The sequence below is a fragment of the Lonchura striata genome, chromosome 2 (assembly GCF_050655825.1).
Source record: "Lonchura striata isolate lonStrDom1 chromosome 2, ASM5065582v1, whole genome shotgun sequence".
Taxonomy (NCBI): domain Eukaryota; kingdom Metazoa; phylum Chordata; class Aves; order Passeriformes; family Estrildidae; genus Lonchura; species Lonchura striata.
The window spans coordinates 89,655,884-89,677,546 of NC_140704.1; the positions used below are offsets into that span (position 1 = coordinate 89,655,884).

Here is a 21,663-nt window from a genome sequence, read left to right on the forward strand (position 1 = left end):
TCCCCACTTCAAGAATGAAAAAATTACTAAAGACAGGAACAAAAATACTTCTTGATTCACTTATAGTTAGCAGACACATAGAACAGTGTTACATCTGAAAACTTTAAAAAAACAAGTGCTTGCCTGGATTTCTTTTTGCTTTCATTGTGTATATTCCTTATGATAAGATAAATGTGCTTTTGGGGGTTTCAATGAAATCCATAATTTATTTTAATATTAAGTACTTTACAAAAATACCTTATACATGATTAATAGATTGAAAAAAACCAAAACAACAATTTATTACAAGTCCATGATTCTCATGGATTACTTATGACAACATTGTTACCCTGTTATAGGGCTGATGCCTCTAACCATCAATAATATTTATCCTTTTCAAATATACAACACAGATATAAAATCTATTAATCATGCATCAGCCTGTTCTAATCTGGACCTCTACTTACAGTACTACAAAATTAGATTTACAGTTTTAACCTCAAGTAATTATTTTCAAAATATGAATGTAATTCCAGATGATATGGGAAGTTTTCAAGCACTGAGACTTGGCATGTAAGACAACTAAATACTCGTGCCCTTGGTGTGTGAACACTTCAGTCTATATCAGTCTAGCTACAAATGTTTTTATTCTGCTAGCATACTAAATATAACATAGTGGGTTTAGAAATAATTATATTGCCATTGTTTTCATAAGTTTTTAAAAGAAAACTAAGTCTGGGATAATATAATTTCTCACAAATAAATAACCCAAACCTTTTGGCAGTCTGTTTCCCCCTTGTAAATAGCACAATCATTTGCCTGCATCTCCTCCGGTCTACAAGGAAACACTCTTTAGCCACTAGATGACTTTTTTGTTAGCAGTCAATGATGTGATGCTGGAAATGATTTTGTAAAGAACACTCTGAGGTGGAAGGTGTTTGGTTTTGTTCCTCTTGGTTTATGGTTTCATTGGGTAATATTGTTTAAAAAGACAGACAAGAAAAAAAAAAGCAAATCAAAACAAACAAACAAACCTCCCTGGGACTGAAATACTTTGTATGTGTTGTTGTTTGCAGTGCATGCCAAGACATTCATGGGCACCAGAGCCAACCTGGCGAGCTAATTAAATAAATAAATGTATATGTTTAAAACAGCCTTATAAGGAGCATTGGAAATCTGCAAGATGAGCGAATATCTTATAACTTCTTCCGCAGGTGCGAGGATAGCTACAAGCCATGGACTTTCTGTCCTGCTTCTTGTTTGTGGCTTTGTGAAGGGTGCTTTGCTTTAATCTAAAAGTGCTGACTTTTTCCAATATCACTTTCTCTTCTTAAAGCAAAGAGCAAATCGCCTGTAAAATCCACGGAGCGGACAGCAAAGTTGACCCTAACCTCCAACCATCACTCTGCACCCAATGTACTCTAAATCTCTACACAAGGAGCACCTTCTTCAGGAAGTACAAACAAAATTACTAAATAAATAAAATAAAATAAAATATTATAAAAAAAGAAGAGGATACCACATGTTTTCTTGATATATCTTATTTTCTTCGGCGTATCACTGATATTTTATTTGAAGAGAACTGGTGTGATGTAATCAAATGTTTTGTAACAGCAAGACCTAGTTTCCTTTTCTTTCGGCAAGGAGAAGCCTCATCCTTGACTTCTCAAGGGTTGGCCTGCGAGTCCTCAGTATTACAGAATTAACCATGGATGACATTTGGTTTCCTACGCTGAAAGAACCGTTCCGGCCTGGAAGCAAAAAGAGGCCAAATAATGGAACAAACTATAGTGATTTAATATAAATAGAATACATACAAGCTTTATCAAAAAGTCTTTTTCTTATTTTCTTTTTTTTTTTTTTTTTTTTTGCATGAGGAATAGGAATATTCTACTAAGCAGCTCAGCAGACTATGGGATGTTGTTTCTGAAAAACATATGAGGATATTTTTCTTTTGAGATTTTTTCTTTTTGCTTTCCAATATATTATTATTTTCCCCCTTTGAGGTTTTTTTTTCCTGTCTTTCTGTTTGTTTCTTGTTCAATGATGGCAAGTACCAACTTAGGCCAGCCCCTGATGACTATGTGGAGGTTTATATATATATACATCCTTTTTTTTGTGTGTGTGCATTCTATATTTCAATGTGTTTTCTCTAATTTTGCAACTCCTGTATATGCAAAACTAACTTAAATTCTGTAAATTGCTTACAGTCTGTGTGATATAACTTCAGAGTAGACATACTTTGGTCCTCATGCAAGCCAGTTTTTAATATTATCTGTATGTCGTGCCACCAAGAAACATCTTTATTTCCTTTTTGGACAAAACTCCACTTTTTAGTTTTTAATTCAGTAATGTGTGGATTTTGTAATGCATATCTTCACTTTGTCTGGTTTGGCCCCCTTCAGCCCTCTGTTTACTCTGTAAATGCGCATTAAAATTTGTTATGGTCTCTAGAAAATGAATTATTTTAGTTTGTATGTTGTGTTGGAGTTCAGATGCTGAAAGCTCTTTGAACTTGTGACGTTTATAGAAGATGAAGTGATTTAATCACTAAAGACTGTAAAATGAAAATGCAGGTTTGCAGTCCAATACTGCACATAAAGGAAGGTTAGACACAGAAAATAGACAAATAAATCAGAATGTGTCTTTAAGGATGTTCTTTTGGTAAAGAATTTTAGGAAAGTGAATTTATTACACTGATAAAATATATTTGCATCACAGCTCCTCCTACATGGCCAAAGAAGTGTCTTTCTTTGCTTTTTCTGAAAGTGGATTGTCATTACTCATTGATATTCTTAATTAAAATACTTTTTGTCTGTGAACTGAATGTGAGAATTTGGCTGTTGAATGATGTAATATGTGTTACATGAATTACATTCATTAATGCAGGAAGCAAAAATTGCTACCATTTGCAGCTGCAATCAGGAAGGTTTTTTTCTTTTTCCCGTCTTTCCACTGATGCTGAAAATTTCACACCCTTTCATTTATCAGCACAGACAATCACATACACCACATGCTTATTATGATCTATTTATAGCAGCATTAAGTAGCTGCAATGTGGTCAGCTGTGTGATTTCTCCTCACTTTGTAAGTACTGCAGAAGAAATTCTAAAAGTATTCTTATTATTTTACCAGTCTGTGGCTTACAGGCCTAACATTTTATTTGAAAATGTGCATATGTCTGATGTCTTCCCCCATTACTTTCAAAGGATAAAGAACAAATAAAAGCATGGAATCAACATTTCATTAACCTAATGCTTTGAAACAGGCTAATATATCTTTGTGCAGATTTAATTTCCTATTAATTCTGTTGTATAAGCTTGACTGGGACTAGTCAATCTTTCTTCAGTTTTAAACTAGTCTTAGCAGTAATAAAGAGAGCAGAAGTTTAGCACAATGCAAGCAAATCAGGTGTAACCATCAGGAGAAATAAAATTTCTTTTATTTCAACATAAAATTTATGACCCACTTAGAATGTTGTCTATGGAGAAAGTTTTTCTCCATAGTTATAACAGTTTATCAGGCTACTGACAAAGAAATTAAAAACTGTTCCCATTAAAAGGACAGAAAGAGGAAAGAAAAAATCAAGGGTGAGAACTTTTTTGAGGTCTTGCTTTCTGAACACACCTGTGGAACCAAACTTTGAGAGTTCTGGAGAAAAATCTCCATTTTCTTTCTGAAACAGATATCTATGACTGGACAATGTGAGAATATCCTGCTTGGAGCCTGGAAACTTCAGTTTCCCTTGGTCTTAACTGGAACCAAATGCTTAATGTCACGTGTGCTTCATTTGTTTACTGTATCCATATATCTTGTATGAATATTCCATGTACGCACATACAGACTGCCCATCGTGATATAGGGCATTTGACAGTGCAGTCTAGCCTCACATTGCTTAAGTTGTTACTATGTTAAACTGATGCTGTGTTTTGCTTTTAGTTGCTTGGATATAAATCACCATGTACTAGGAGTTCAGATTAAAGAATGAGCTGAAATTAAAAGCAGAATTCTAGACCCCTTGGTTAGTGTGATGCAAGCCAGAAGACATTCCCATGTTGTGATCTGCTACTGTACAACTGTGTCAGCAAAAACAAAAAAAACCAAAAAAAACCCCAAAAAAAAAACCCAAAAAAAAAAAAAAGGACAAAAGAAATTTGTAGAACTTTTGAAAAGCCTTTAAATTTCCCATGAGATACTAAGAGGACACAGAAATTTTCCTCCTTCCCCTCTCAAAACAACACATCCAAATACTTCAGATGAGTCTGATCCAGCTGGTTGCAGATCTAGAGCACAGCTTTAGTTTCTGCCAATCTATGTGGATGCAGCAGCAACAGGAGCAGGTATTAAATTTCTAATTTTTAAACTGTGTCTTAACAGCTATTCTTCAAATTGAGAACATGCCTGGAGCTCGTAGAATTTCTCAAAATGGAAGTTAAGGTGCAGTAGACACCCTTGTTTCTAAGATTTTTGTTATGAATAATAATTGGCATAGGAATTAAAATACTACTATTTTCTGCCATGTGCAATTTTAGTTTGTATTTAACACAAATACATTTTTTAAAAGTGGCTTAATTAAATCTTGAAAAGCTCCCTGTTGAGTAGGATATCTAGAAGGGTAATTTGCATCTAGCATTGTAACATCTCTCAACTCAATATCCTTATTCCTTTATAAAATTAGTCCATTTTTGAGGTGGTCTTTTACATGACTTCTGCTTCTCAATTTGTGTCCCCAGAGCCTATATGGTCACTTTCTTCAGGTCTTTCCAACAGGTTTTGTTTTTCATAGAAGAATAGATTTGGGTAAGTATTAAACACTTTTGTATTTCAAGATATATGCTATCTACACTCCCACTCTTTGAGATCTTATGTATCATCAGTCTAAAAGATATGTGTTCCAACTCCATAAGGTGTCAATGACAGCCTTTTTATTACATGGAAAAAAGATCCATGGCATTTTGGTACTGCTACCAGGGATTAGTACTGCAACAGAGCCTGTCTCAAAAATTCTCCTTTTCAATGTTTATTGAATATTCCTTTACGCTCTGGAACTTCATTCATAGAAGTTGCTGCATAACATGCTTGAACGTCTCTTTCTTAATTGTATTTGGTAGACTTTACAAGTCTATTAAGAAAAATACTATAAAATTTGAATGGTAAGCACTGAATGTATCAGAAATGGTTGTTTACTTTTTACTTATTTTTCAGTCTCAATATTGAATACTACCTGAAGGCAAAGGTCAGAAGTAGGTATAAACATGAGACACCACAGCAAAAATTACAGGACTCTTTGGAAGTTCATACTTTTTCATCTAATTCAGTGCTACTGTGATTCAAAACCAGATTATAACCTAAAACCAGGGTTTTTTTCACATTCATTCTTTAAAGTACTTTTGCTTCATTCAAGTAAAGTGAGGAAACTGTGACCAGTGCAAAAAATCTGAATGCTTGCCTGATATTTTTCAGAGTTAAACACTTAATTTCTAATTATCTTTAATTTCTAATTATCTTAACTTCTAAAGATTTTAAGCGATATCCTAATTTAAGTCATCATTTAAGTAATTATTAAAGAAAACAACAAAATTACCCTGCCCCCCAAAAAACCAAAACTGGCACTGATGACAATCTTAAATTCCTTCCTTAAAAAAAATTAAATTAAAAAAAATTTCAAACCTTTGTCATTTGCAGAGTATGGGAACATTTTTCTATGACATTACTATTGGTAAATGTCAAATGTGGCTTTTAGAGCTAAAAGCATTAGGAACCAAGATTGGGATCATATTTTGTAATATAAATTTTTAAAGGTTAATCTTTCATGATTAGTTCAGCTAAACAATGCTTAGCACACAGTAAATTGATTAATGCAACTCACTATAAATGCTTTCAGTATTTTGTTCTGAGCTTTCTAAGTCCTGATTTATTTCATTTCACAGTCATAAAGTTTGCACATACATTGACATAGCTGAAAGATTTTACATAGTTTTTCTACTGTTATTCATCCAAAGAAATGTAAGAAGAAAGTTAATTTTGTCTGTAACAATGAATTAAAATCAATTGGTGAAGATACTTGCAAAGAAACAAATGTGTGCTTTTTTGAGAGTCAAGTTTAATTGCAATTCATTATTTAAATTCTCCTTTTTGTGTTATTCTTTTTTTTCCAACATTTCAATCAACTTCTAAAACAATGCTATATATCTTATTACTCATTACAAGATGACAGGACAAAATAATGATGTCTTTGTTATGAGAAATCTAGGGGGCAGAAGTTTTATTCATTTAACAGCATTTTAAGCTCTCACTGTTTATCTCAAAATATCTTGACATATATTAATACATATATAGAGAGAAAGAAAGAAAGATAGATATAGATATAAATATATATAATTTCCAACTCTATCATGCTGATAATGGAGATGACCTTCAGATGGGAGCAAATTAATTTTTCAGTTATTGAAATGCTCTTCTACATTGATATTACAGCACAGAAAGAGTTCTTATATGTATATGAAACTATTTATTGAGTGACAGCTCATAAGGAAGCCAAAACATACATAATAGACTATTAATTCCTTTCTTGTTTTTATATTCCATGAGCTTGAAAAACAAGAGACAAGATTGCATTTGACAACTAGCTGCTTAAAATAAACCATTTCGTTCAAATCTTTGAAGAAACAAATTCCTTATTAAAATGACTTGTATAACTATAACCTTTTAAACTATATAGGGTTTAGATTTTTAAGAAAATATATATATTATATATATCCTTGTACATAAAATTGGGAAGAAAGGAGATTATAATTTCTTTTGCTACTTCTGATAGAAGATTATGTTCCTTGCTGCTGATTGTCTTAAATGCAAAATGATTTAAAACACCTTTTAAATTACTGGCAACCATACTTTGAAAAAAAAAATCCAATTTTTCTGATAATTTATAATGCACTTTAGTTTCTGCATATTAACCCACACTGGTTTGGGTTTTAAAAATGTTTTTTCATCATAATAGAAAATAAGTAATCCATACTTTATTAAAAATAAATGTCAGCATGTTTACAAAACCACCTTAATGTCTTTTTATTTGGTGATTCAGGCACAAGATATGCTTTGTCCATATATTTAATCTCCTCAATGGGGCTAAGCACTGAAAAAGACAGAGGAAAGTAGTTCCTAGTTGTTCCATCTTCTAATTGAAATGCTGTGTAAGAGAGAAAGCAGAGGTATGACTCTTTCTGTTTACCTACAACAGCCAACAAAGAACCTTCACCAGATTTAACAAAACAAATCACTGCTATAAAAAATAACAGTGGTAGTTCAACTTTGAAACAAGGTGAAAAACAATGAAATTGAATGCAATTTCTTTAGCAAAATGCAAAGCTTTTTCTTCCAAAATTATTACTCTCCCCACAAATATGAAAGAAGGTCTTGCAATTAGGTCTTTGAACAGGAAAGTATTTGTTGACCTCTTTCAACTGCACAATGACAATCCCAAAGAGACTCAGCTGTCTCCCTTTCACCATCTCTGTCCTATGTATGACTATTAATTATGAGGGCACTCAGAAGATGAATGTATGTTACAGAATAATAATTTTATATACTTACACCTTTTTTTTTTTGCTATTTTTAACATAAGCATCTTTTTGTGTCATTTAGTTAACTTTATTTTAAAAAGTAAGGCAATGTTTGTATAATTAATTGTCATTGTACATAATTTGTTGGAGTTTTATTTCTAAATAGTTACCAGCATTCAAGATAACAACAGAATTTAAAAGTCTCCCTGTCATTTTCTAAAGCTGTTTATGTGTCAGAACTACTTGCATTAATGGAAACAACACAACAACAACAAAAACAAACAAAGAAAAACCCACCAAAATCACAAACAAAACCCCTTCTCATCTGGAGTTCTTTCTAATCAGGAATAGAGATGCTGAGGAAAGGAGGTGACGAGAAGAAAACTCTTGAAGTAATTCAGGTGATAGTGACCTGAAATTTACCTTTAACCTTTCCAGTGTAATTCCTAGACTTAGCAAGGGAGTAAATTTTGAAAGAACTTAAGATGCCCGTGCAGCAGCAGAAATAATGAGTGCAATGCTGCTGTCATTCTTGTGTAAACCACGGGACCTACTGAGTTTACACATGAGCACTGGGCAGAAGGGCAGAATACCTGGCCTTGTGTGGATTCTAGAAATCTTAATGCCTGGAGCTGCTAGATACAGGCTACTCCCACCTTTGGGCAGGATTTGTGTAACTAAAAATTCGGTTTTCTTTTTAAAGTTCCCAACCCATAGGACAAATAAAGTATAGAATATTGAAAAATAATGAATATTGAACAGAATTCCTCAGGAGTCTCCCTTATTCTCTGTTTGTGATTGACACTTGTAATGTAGAAGTCCAACAAAACTGATTTCCTCAAAAATAACCTCCATAGATGGACTTGGAGAATACTATTTTATGTGAAGTTTACATCCCAACTTTATTTCTTTCAATTTTGAAAAATATGTCAATATTGAAATAGAATATAGGCAAATAGAAAGTAGCCAAATGATACATTGTGCCAAAATTCTCAGTCAAAAAATATTAAGTGTGATTTCTCAAGTATATCTAATAGTAAACTAAACTCTTTTATTAGACACTTTCAAGAATAGCTGATTTTTGGTCAGGAAATTTAAGGACAAATCTGGGAATTATGCTTTATTATGCATTTTGTTTCAAAAAATAGCAAACAGAGCTGTTGGCAAAATTAAATGCTTAGTACAGTTATCTATAGAGGTAAACACTATAGATGTTTAAAGCATTTGTCATGGCAATGTACATGTAACACACAGAATTGTAGAGACAGACCTGCTAATGGTAACACAGTTCCTTTTCTCAGCAGATGGATGAAGCAGATGGAAGACCTGTGTTTTCTTCACACTTTTCCTACTGATCAGTAGTTGTCAGCAATAATGTAAATTCTGTTCTGGAAATATGTATGCAGTGATTTTTTTTTTTCATATTAGCCTCATTTTTTTTCATCAGACTAGGCTTTTGGTAGGTTTGGGAAATATGTAACATGGAAAAAAAAAAAAAAAAACCAAAAAACGGGGCAGTTGGATAGAAGTATGTGGGCCTTCAAGTATATTCACCAGACAAATGCAATCAGATTTTCCTTAGGAAAAGAAAGACATAATGCATACTGTAAGATGTAAGCCATTTTACATACTGTAAGATGAATTTCTATATAAAATTAATATTTGAGACACTGTTCAGAAAGATTTGGCCTTACATATGTCAAAAAAAGGGGGCTCTACTTGCAAAATTCCTGTTGCAAAATTCTAAAATATTCTATTTTCTTGTTGCTAGCTCTATTGTAGTCCGCATTATGTTTCAACAATTTAGGATAATAAGTTGTTTGACCTTGCTGAAGTGGATGAGAAACATTTGTACAATCTGTTCCACCAGGTCATCTTTGAAGGCTCTGACTGCCCAGATATAAAATGGTAACAAGCAAGTGGATGGCAGAAATGTCTTAAAACAATCATAGCTGTCAGGGGGGGATTTCAAAAGAACATCATTCAGGAAGGTGACACAAGATCTGCTAATGAATCAGCAAACAAATGCTGACAAATGTTAACATTGGAATAATTTGTTTCTGTACTAACTGTAGATCTTCCAGAGAAAGATGAATGTGCTCAATGTGTCAGAATCAATGAAAATACCATTGTAGTGGTTAATGGGCAAACAAGCAGAAAATATATTATGACATATATGAAACAAGCTATGTAATAAATTCTGAAAGTAATAAAATGACATGGCATATGTTTGTGTTGTATGCTGCTGAAGAAAACTACCTGCAGGTTTAAGCTCATTATTCCTGACAACACTGATACCAGAATGTGGCAGTGAGATAAAGAGCTTACTCAAAATGAAGTTGCAATGGCTGAAATAACTGTATCCCAAGAACTAACTACATGAGTACTAAAGACAAATAGTAAAATTCTAAGTGAAACTGAACACTTAAGATAATAATAAAACCTACAGATCTAGTAGAAGAGTTTTATAAAGGGCTCGTGTCGTTGTGTAGCAAGCATGACTGAGAATAATTCATCCTGCTGTACTTGGCACTGGTGAAGCTGCACCTCAAATCTCTCTTTTCAGTTTTGGGCCCCTCATGACAAAAAAGATACTGAGGTGCTGGAACATGTCCAGGGAAGTGCAATGAAGCTGGTGTAGGGTCTATAGCACAAGTCTGATGAGGAGCAGCTGAAGAAGTGGGGGTTGGAAGAAGTGGGGGTTGTTTAGCCTGGAGAAAAGGAGGCTAGGAAGGACCTGATTGCTCTCTACAAGATCATGAAATAGACTGCAGTAAAGGGGTGGCCAGTCTCTTCTATTAAGCAACAAGCAACAAGATACAAGGAAGTTACCGCAATTTGTGCTGGAGGAGGTTTAGTTTGGATATTAGGAAAAAATATCTCACCAAAAGGGTTGTCAAACACTGGAACAGTCTGCACAGTGAAGTGGTTGAGTCACCATCCCTAGAGGTATTTAAAAGACATTTAGATTTATCTTTTAAGGATATATTTAGAAGGAGATTTGACTTGTTAGGTTAATGGTTGGACTCAATGGTCTTACAGATCCTTTCCAAACTAAATTATTTTATGACTCTGTGTATATAAATCTTCATGTTTAAAAACTAAATATAACAAACACCTACTGCTGGTGAGGAATGAAATTACCCTTAGACATTCCATATACAAATTATTCCAGGAGAATAGTTCTGCTTATTTCTGTGAAGCATATAGATATGGCTACCACTGAACACTAGATACTGAATAAGGTGGCCTCATTACATTCTACAAAAATGGAGAGTGCAGAGACTTCAGAAATTTTTCTGACTGGGAACAGAGGAAGGACCATGGTAATTACTAAGACTGTAATGCTGTACTATGCCTTTTTAAATTACCAATGAAGTATTGTTTTAAATTTTCAGGGTTTTTTTACACTGTAGCTCCTATTTTCTTTTGAGGAGAACTGTGAAAACAATACACTTCTTCATATCTTTCTCTGTAGAGTTTTTAGTCTTCAAAAGGAAGACACTAGTGGTTTATGATCAGTTTACTGCCAGCAATTCTTAGTGGGAAGAGAGGTAGATGTGGTAGTTACGTCAATGTATCACAAGTGGAGCATTAGTCCTTACCTTTACAAGGCAGAGTAACTGACAATTTTATTTTAAAATTCATAAGATTTTGTAATGAAGTTGATTGACAATATTATTTTACTCTGGTTGGAGGTACAGGCAGATAATTGTCACATTCCAAGAAAAAGTATAAACTTAGCCTAAGATATTGGGTCATTCTGCTGACTACATAGAATCCTATTTAGGAGAAACATGCCTTGTATTAATTTTTAAACTGACTTCTATCCCCATTAAACAGTGTGCATTTTGGGAGAGTCTAGCCTTAATCCTAATGCAGTTACAACAGTCTTTCTACTGATTCATTTGAGCAAGAGTGAATGGGACATGAATAAAAATGAAGTAGTGTAGAAAGTAATACATAAAAGTTAAACACATGTAGATTGGCATAAAATTTATGATCACTACTGACTCATGTCTTTCTGGCAGGATATATCATAGAAACAAATTTTTGCCTTTTCCTCCCCTACCCGCTTAATTTTCTGGTTTCTTCTCATGCATCTATTGTAAAGGAATGTATAAATATGATGTGCTCAATTATTAATCATGTATCATTCAAGCCTGGCAAGCAGCTTCAGAAATAAAAATGCAGAGAAGACTTAAAATTATATCCCACTTCAGGAATCTTACTAAAAATAGCTGGTTCCTATATGAGCCACATCCTGTTGATTTTTATCGCAGAAGTACCAGGCTGTAATTCTAAGTATTCATATTCTGTAAGACATATTTGCTTAAAAAAGAAAAAAAAAATGAATGAGTCAAGTTAACTGAATCCAAACTCAGGTACTTTTTTCTGCTGCAGTAGTAGAAAGAATGTAACAGAAGCAGAGAAAATGAAAAGTAAGGAGTGGCCGGAAGAAACTGCTATGTACTGACCGTAACTCTCACATACATACACTCACTCCTTCAGCCTTGCATGGTGCATTGCCTCACTGTAGGGAATGAGTGTAATCTACAGCAATAATAAGGAGGAAACAGGAATTTGGAGTGAAGATAAGTGTGGAAAAACGGGGAAGAGAGATGTTTTCTCTAAGTATGTAAATGTTTGGTCCTTTTCCTTCCAATATGCAAATAAGTAATTCCATATTTATTTTCATTGACAAATTTATTCATCTCAAATAAAGTCTTTTTTGCTGACAATGATAATTAGTAAGTGATCTTCCTGACTCCATACTAATTCAGAATGTTTCTTATTCCTTTTTTTCCTTGTCTTCCTCTGTCCTGCTGAGGAAGGGGGAGTGAGGGAGTAGCTGAGTGTGAGATTGCCTACCAGATGGGACCAATATATCATACCTTTCCTTTTTCTGGAAAGGAAGAGTGGAAAAAGAAAAAAATTAAAATCTTCTCACATATTGTTAGCTGCAGATTTTATGGGATAATATCTCTGACTTTTCTTTAATTTCAACAAATCCTTACTGGTTGTTTCTAATCTGGAGTGAATTGTTAGATCTCAGAGGCAACTGACTCAAAGGGATACATATGACACTTCATAAGCTATATCTCCCTGCCTGATTGATTCCAGGAAAATGTTGGAATTTTTTAAGCAGTTCTGGAATTTGTATTCAAATGCAATCTCAGATTGAGCTAATTTTCATTCTGTCAGCAACAAAAGAGGCAACCTCCTCCTTTGTCAGGGTCAGAGGTTTAGAGCACTCAGCTCTAAACCACACAAAGAGACAATCTCTCATGTTCTGGGTTCTTCCTTACATTCAGTTACAGCAGCTTGGGGGTGGGGTGGGGTGGGGGGGCAAAGCTTTCTTCATTTTGTTACAAAATCTCTGTAATTTCTCAAGAGACTTGTTGGTGTCAAAATATACAAGATTAAATATCAGAAGTTGTAGAATGACAGTTAATTAACAAATTGATCATCTGTGAAACTCTTCTTTTTTAAGGAATCATCACAGAAGCAAACTAACAATGTCTATCCAGATGTCCTTGCCATGTACTTGATATGGGTGGCTACCTCAAACAAGCTTGTATTTTTTTTCCCTGATCACTGCCTGCTGGTAAACATGATGACTCTTTCAGCTTCCTTCTCTGCATTGCTTTTCTTTTGAGTGATTTGTTGCTGGATCCTCTGAATGCTTATTTAGTCATGCATTTATTTTTCATTGCAGTTCTTTATGTCTCTTGTAGGAAGGAAGAAAAAGAAAAGGGAAGAAGAAGATTTGATGTGTCTCTTGGCTAGCAATTTTTGTCCCCAGATGGAAATGAGTAAGGTTCTTCTCATGGGCAGCTGGGGTTAGCAAACAGTCAGCGCCAGGCCAGAGAGACAAATTAAGACTATTTTTCTTTAGAACATTGTCTTTTAAAAATAAGAGAGTATCAGTGTCAAAGAAACCTCTCAAGGACTAAGATTTGGTGAGCAGGGACCACCAAAGCCAGATAGACGCTGAATAAATACCTGAATTAGATTTCATGAGAAGAGGAAAGATATGAGAAAGAAGAATTTTGTTTCTAGTCTTTAAATTAATAGTTTCTAAAACCCAAAAATATCACTAGTCAAGAAAAGGCATTCAGAAGAAATAGGAAACTGAGTCTATTTTAAAATTTGGTCTTGAAACACATATTCTCATGTCTTTGAATGACTATTTGTGGTACAGTTTTCCCTCAGCTAGCTAAGGGACTTTAATAGTGATAAAAGTTTCTAGCTGGTAGGAGGTTTTTCAGTGTCAAATTCTTCTCTTATAATTTGTTCTAAAGCTGATTTTGTAGTACGTGACAGGTTTTGTAAATTGCCTCCCATACTGCTTTAACAAGAGGTTCAACTTTTCTTCAGAGTCATTCTGAACAGTGATAATGATGGTCTTAAATAGCATAGAGGGAAATCACTAAAACAGCGTCAGACAAACAAGGGTGAAAATGTATGAAAAGAAGGAGTTGAGACTGTGTAAAACAGGAAAAAAGACTGGTCTGCAGTGAAGAGACAAAAAGAAGAAACTAGGGAAAGCTCTGATAGCAACAAACCTATTAGAAATTATTTAGAAGAGCACAAATATTAAACACAAAATATTCCAGTTTATCTGATGAGAAATTTGAATAGCTCAACAATCAACTGCCTCTGTTCTGTGGCACTGGTTACTATGTAACACCAAAAGAAAAGAGAGATAAAGAGAAAGCACTCTTCATCACTTGCTCAATTCTGCATGATAAAGGAACAGAAATTATCACATAAAACTCTACATACAACCAAGAAAATCAACAGAAGTAGATCCAGCTAAATCTCTGTGAATATGTCACATCTCTCTATTCTATTTGGTGACTGCTAAATTGGTAATTACACCAATTGATTATACTTTAAGTTTTCCAACACGTTAGAAAACTTCGACACTTTATAGATATGTTTTTATTTCATTAGAAAATATCTCTGTGATTTCTGTATACCGACCTATGAAGTGACTTGTCACTTTTCCTTATGGAAAAGAAAAAAAAAAATGAAAGGAGAAATTATAGAGGATAATAAAACTACAAGTGGCATAAAGTAAGATGGACAGAAATTGTTAATTTTCTTTTCCAGTGCAGGAAAGAAGAGGTGTCAAATTGAGACAGTAGGAATACTTTTCAGGACAGAAAAATGTGCAAAAGACCTTGTAAAACTAATGCGGATCCAAAAAGTTCATGTAGGTTGGTTGATTGGGAGACGGAAAAGGTTTATGGAAAAGAAATTTGTGGTGGGTTGCAAATTAATAGGACCACATAGACTGAGGAGATTTTCAATGTGAAAATAGCTGGAGCGTGAAATTAGCATTACACAGAAGTGTCATTTTATAACCTTGTCCTGCTCTTCCTTTTTCAAGCCATTCACTTGTGGATGTTGAGGGATACAGAACACAAGTCGGCCTTTGGCTTGAGCCACTACAGCTGTTTTAAAGTGCAATAGGTTCTATAACTGCTGCCTCTCATTGATGTCTCCAAGTGAAACCATAAATGTGTCTTCAAATTTATTTGAGTCCGTGAATGTAATATAGCCTAAGTAACTAATCTATGAATTCTTAAAACACTTTTAATAACCTGCAAGCTTTACTTATATTCCTACTGGATATTTATTTATTTATTTATTGCATTTTGTGTGTATTTTCCACAACCTCTATTGTGACCATATTTCCTCCCGTTTCTTCTGACAAAGTTTTACCTTCCTATTATTTCTACCACTCTCAGTTTCTAAGAGCATTGAGTTTTACAATTGAGCTGAAATAACACTCTGTTCTGTTTTTTTTTCTTCTACATGTGAGCTGAAAATTGGCAGCACTTTTCCTGTCAGGTATCAGCTTTAATTTGTGAACACTTATTCTTGGATTTAAATTCTCCTTTAATCCTGTCCCCTCCATTATGTAGAATAAATTTTAGATAGGTAACTAAAAGGAGACTCTTGTCCATATCTACAAATATTAGATAAATATTTTAAAGATTTGATGGCCCCTGAAAAATTCTGCCGGTAAAATTTGAAAAACAAATTTCTCACTTTTAAAACAAAAGTTTTATTTACATAGTTTTATCTCCCAACAGGAAACAGTCTGCTATACCTGGCTTGTTCAGACAATACATCCTTGGTTAAGCATTTATCTCTTGCTGGGCATACACATCAAGCTGTCTTGCCAGTTCTTTTTCTTGTGCAGCCCTAATGTACTTTATAAATTCTACATCAGAATCACTTTATCCAACACTGAATTTTATTCACATCTCAGCTGAAGCATAACTGTCTAGAAACATTCTGAAACACCTTCACAGCAAAAGAGATCAACAAATTAAGGTGAAAATGCAAGGATAAGTTTTCAAATATACACAAATTAAGTAGCTAAATTAGTGTAATTATCAGTATACTATCTTTACACTTAAGGAGAGTACCAAGAAAAAATTATTAATCTATAATAGGCAGAAGTCTTAATATTATTTGACATTTTACTTTTATCACTTAACATTCAGTAATCAAGCCATTTTTTAAAAGCAAACATTTACCACTCATTTATAGGATGTCATGCTTATTGCTTTCTTCAATGTTAGAGAATTATGATGGTATTAAGATGCTGCCTTATGGTAACTCTGAAAATACTTACTCATTCTTGTAACAGTGCTACTGCACCAGTTTCAAAACAAACACAGCTTTCAGCATTAAGCATTGAAGTGGCCGGCAAGACTTGTTTCCATTTGTGTCTCCCAGATTCTAAGATCAAAAGGAGAGAATATTTCTTTAATATTAAATTAGTAAATAACCTATAGCCTTGCTTTATACAGTGCTTGCTTTATTCAGTATGAAACAACATCCTCTTCACTGACAGCAACCAACCATATATATCATGGAAACTCAGAGTTGCCTGCTTCCTTGCTTATGTCTAAATGCTGAAAAATCCAAATCAAGTTGTTATACCAGCATACAGTTGATAAAAATCAATGAAGTTCACCACATGGAAAACCAACTATAACAATTTGCTCTTCCATCTTAAAAAATAGACAAGCTTTTACATAAAATAAACCTAAACCACTGGAGTATTTATTTAAAATATTCAGTATGTTTAACTTTATAGACATAAAAAAGAGAAAAAAAAACTTGTTTCAAAAACCATAATCTAGAAATATTACAATCACAATTTATTTCTACTTCCTAATTTGTGCTATACTATGGCTTAATAGCATGTACCCATTGACTACTCTAAATGTATTTTTTTTTTGTATTTTTACTGTATCTGTGTACATATATAGCAAAAGTAGAAATTGTTCAATGAAAAGAGTGTACACTATACAGTGAAATCTTCTCTAAGTAATTTTTTACCTGCAGAACTTGGATAGTTCAAAGCCCATTTCCCACAGGGTTCTTTTGTATATCACTGATTTATTGAATGTGACCAGACACTCTCTTTCATTAGAGACTTTTAGAAAGAGATTAGACAAACAGTGATCAGAAATTTTGTTGTACAATTTGTCCTGTATGGGAACAGTGAAATTAAATTAGTGATTCTCAAGGTCCCTACATATTAAGTGATAGGCTTTTACAAAATTTATCTACAAACTCAAAACTGAAATATTTTTGAGCATGAACAATCGCCTTGTCGTATCAACAATAGCTTTTCAATAACTTCCAAACAATACAGGATTAAGAAACACAACATTGATCATTCTAATCCATGTTTTTACAGTCTGTAATATCTTTCATTATTAGACCATAATCTGACAAAAGTATTATTTTAATAGATATTGAAAATACACTTGAAAGTATTTGGACACACACATACATTAAAAGTATCAGACAGTAGTGTGTAATCTAAATTGTGAAATATGTTTTGAACACTATGTTTATAGCCCAGAGAGTTGCTCAATGATTTGGAGAAGGGCAGACATCTGGATCATTATAGTATCTGTATGAACAAAAAATAGAGAGATGATTTCACAGCCATTTTTGACCTCTGTGAATAATTTCAATCTGACTGCAAAAACTCTTCCCCAAGCAGATAACAGCATTGTGCCCATCTCAATTATTGTAGGCAGTCAATGTATGGCTGCTGAATAAGTGATTCAGTCCTTACAGAATTGGTATTTAGATCTGGCATCTGTTTTTCTTGGCTTCTTTCACTGCTGATTCTGTCAGCTTCTTAATCTGAGTCCCTTGCTTTCTCTTACATGCATAGAGATTTTTCCATTGCCTCTAAATTTTCTGCAGCAAGCAACAAGTTGACCTGTCTTATTTTCTGTGATCCTGTTTTGTTCAGACACAGTGTGCAACACATTCTATAATCCTATCAAGGATATTTCAACCTTTAGCATATTGTTTGATTTTGGTTCCTCTCTCTATTGCTCTGTACACAAAGGACTGTGAGACAAAATGAAGAAAGACCTGAATCCACTGTAAAAGGTAAAATACTTCAGGTAACAATAGGAATTTTTCCTCCCAAGTACCTATTCCTTAAACAGAACAGAAAAAAAGTCCTAGGCCACCACAAAAGACATTCAAAACCTGAAAGGCAGCAAAGGAATCAAAAGTCTTGCTGATAACAGATTTCTAACAGTGTTTTCACAGCCATGTCATCACTTCCTTCTCTTTAATTTAGATGCAGTAAAATCCATTTAATCTCTATCTATCCTGAGAATCTTAACAGCTATCAGACTTAGACCCACAAGCTGCCTAAATATTTACAGGCAATGCCAAATCTAGCCATGGTACAGAACAGCATGGTACAAAACAGTGTATAGAGTGATATAGTGTAATACTATATTACACAGTGTACCTATTATATAGAGTAACTCAATATACTGCAGTACTGCTTAAAGCTGCTCAAGACCTTCTGTTAACCCACCCATATTCAGGCACAGTAGTTTAAAATGCAAACACTTTGGTAGTGGCCAAGGTCAGAGACAAAATGCAGTACTAAAAATCCCTCAGCTATCACCCTGAAGGGCATTTCTAACGTTAATCCAGAAATCTAATTAGGCAGCCTGACTAAAAAAAATCCCACTTGAAAAACCAGTTAAGGTCATTGAATTGAATAGATTCCTGCTATCATGTGGAACAACACTAATCATATGGAATGGTATTCACTGTTCACTTTAGCATTACCAAGCAAAATATTTGCATGCAATGTAAACAGAAAAAGAAAATAGTGCAATATTCAGTCCTTGGAAATGGAAAACAGAAGAACAATTGGTAATGATGGCCAATATGACCAGCATTTCCTGTACAGATGTACATGCAGGTGGCTCACAGACATGAGTAGATGAGCTTAGAGCACATTTTTGGGAGGGGTTTCAAAGATGGTTAAAAGACTGCTTTCCATGATAATGAGAGGATGGAAAATAATTTCTAGAGGCATCTGTTTTGCAAGGACCTTATGTAATATTCATTCAATGCTATGGATCTCTTGCTGTCACAACCAGTGACAACAAAAAGGGACTTGGAAAAAAACAGAATCTTAAAATATTAAGGGAAGTAGTTATAAAGAAATATTTTATTACTACTTATTTGGCATTGTTTCAAGCAAGGTTACAAAGCTGTTGAAAATATGCTTAATTTTCTGTGAACCTTCCAATAATGTCAGGGCAAAAATACAGAAAACAATGACCTTTTTGTTTCTTATAGAGACTTCAGAAAATTACTGCCTCATTTCAGTGTATGCTTGCCTCCTGGATTTTTATTTTAAAAAGGCAAAAAAAAAGGCAGAAAAAAAGCAACAAACTTTTAATCACCTAACGTACATAGAGTATATTTCATCTTCTCTGTAGTATTCATAAAGTTCCACCTAATCAATCACTTACTCATTAGTCCTTTTCAAAATCCCTTCCAATTTATTCCATATTATTGAACACCGAAGTACAAAGGCTGTTGAAGTACAAAAGCCAATTGTAATTTATTTTACTGGATGCTCAGTTACACGCCACTACTTTTCCATGTGAAAATAAAAGGATTATTTTTTCATTCTTTCTAATTCTGTGGGGTTTTTTTCTCATGTTTAAATACTTGATGACATTTGAAGTGCCATATCATTCACTTTAGGATCTGAAAGTAAAGTAGCAAGTCTGACTTTGGGAATTCCATCCAAATTCAATAATTGAACTCTTGAAGTCTGTGTGATCTCTGCTACTCAACACACAAATAAAGAGAGCTTCTACAGATGTCTGCTTCACACAATCTCATCTAGTGAAAGTGTGGTTTTCCCCTCCTCCTTCCCCAGGCAAAATGAACTTACATTATTTGCCTAGGAACATTTCTCTGTGTGTGACTGCCCCCCCCTTGCTCCTTACGCTGGTACCATCCTGCCAAGGACCCCCAGAAAAACCTGTCTGTCCACACAGTGTATCTGTCTGCTGCATCTCATCTTTGAATACTGTTGGCCATAAATTCCAACACTTAATGGAACAATTTATAATAATTAGGGCTTTTAGAGAAAAGTGGAGCAGCTTCAGAGAGGTTGGTAAGAAAGGAGCATCAAATAAGCACATGGGTCATTTGGCTCAACAGACTTAAAAATTTTCTTCCTTCTGCCAAACAGCAGTTAAATAAAATAAAGTTAATTCCTGAAAGCATATGTCAGCAAAATTTTACAGGGCTTTTACATTATCTTTAATAAAAACATTTCTTAGAGGCATGCCATTATTTCCTACCCTCTAAATGAGTTATTTACTGACTTTTACTGACTATGAGCACTCCTAGTAACATTTGAAATACTAGTACAATATGTATTTTATTAGCCAGCATTAACTTTTCCCATATTTCTACTGTATATCACCTTACAGGAAATGAAACAGCTAAAAACAATATACAGAGAATTCTATTTGAGAAGTCATATCATATTCAGATGACTGTACTCATGAGAAATAGATTTTAATTTAGGGGAGAATCCCTGTTCTCTTCAAATATTTCTTTTCTGTCTTAGGTATACTCCCAACACTCCTGTGATTCTATACTGAATAATATTGATAGATTCTATACTGAAATCACATTAGCCTTTCATAGGCATTATACTGAGAAGAAAGGGAGAAGGATAGAAGGACCATCATTCACTTGCTGTTTCGATGTTATGGTTTTTTATGGTGAACTCTCTAATTCCACCACCAGTGCTATTCATTGAATAAGAATATTAATTAATGAAAAGAACAGTCTATTTTACCTTGGCTAACATTCATAGACCGGTATGGTTCTTCTGATGTTTAAGAAAGTTTCATATTAAAACTATAATTCCATTTAAAGAACTCAGACTTCTACCAATATGCAAAATTTGCTCACCTAAGTCTCCAACTGTAATTAAAGGGACTTCAACAGTCCCTTGTTCCCCTTTTTTTATAATAGATTTGTAGCTTCTATATGTGGCAGCAATGGATGGAATTATTTTTAACTATAAAAATATCCTACATCTTATCCTCTAATATGGCTGTAGTACTTTTAGGGTTTTTCTTTTCCTATGGTTTACAAAAAAGCAGGTTGTTAAATTGATATTATGGTATGTGAGCTCCAAGCCTAGTTCTCAGCTATAAGCAGGGGCAACTCTGAATCCATTTGATCAATATCAAATTACAAACTTAGGGTTGTAGTTAAGAGTCATCCTCTCTTCATCATTTAGACTTTAGAGAGAGACTGCCTCCTGAAAGGCCCAGGTTGATTTCAAGTTCTGATTTGCTTCTATCATCTCTGGTTTTTTGTTTGGTTTTTTTTTTTTTTTTTTTTTTTGTTTACCTAGATGCTTAGTTGATAACATCAGTGTAAGCAAAGCCTCTTCTAATTTGATTTTATAGTTTGGATTTTGCAGACACTCAAGGTTTTAATTACATTGACTGCATATGCTGAGCCAGTTTTTAAGCCTATCTATGACTGTACATAATGAAGCTGTTACCATGGGCAAGGTTCTGTTGAGTTGCAGGCATTTACAACCTTCCACATAACCTACCAGATCCTTATTTTATAAGAATTAAATTTATGTCTCTTCTGTAACAGTACAAATACAGCTATTTGATTTTATGCTACTGAAGTTATATTATTCATCATAGGCTATGCATCCCAAATCTTGGAAGTATATATCTTGCATATACTGCCACCAGAT

The 21,663-nt window shown here is 33.9% G+C and overlaps 1 protein-coding gene across 5 annotated transcripts in view; it reads left to right on the forward strand.

The window, feature by feature from the left end:
* The window catches only part of VSTM2A (V-set and transmembrane domain containing 2A), a 43,441-nt gene extending 22,543 nt beyond the window's left edge, over positions 1–20,898 (forward strand). For 2 of the 5 annotated variants that reach the window (XM_031503983.3, XM_021546884.4), the window contains one exon: positions 1,316–9,759. In XM_031503983.3, the coding sequence (XP_031359843.1) occupies positions 1,316–1,404 (89 nt within the window). In that variant the 3' untranslated portion in view covers positions 1,405–9,759. Of the gene's footprint in view, positions 1–1,055; positions 9,760–13,279 lie in introns of those variants that run through there. The other 3 variants (XM_085571765.1, XM_021546887.4, XM_021546886.4) reach the window with 3 other exon arrangements.
* The last annotated feature ends 765 nt before the right edge of the window (positions 20,899–21,663 follow it).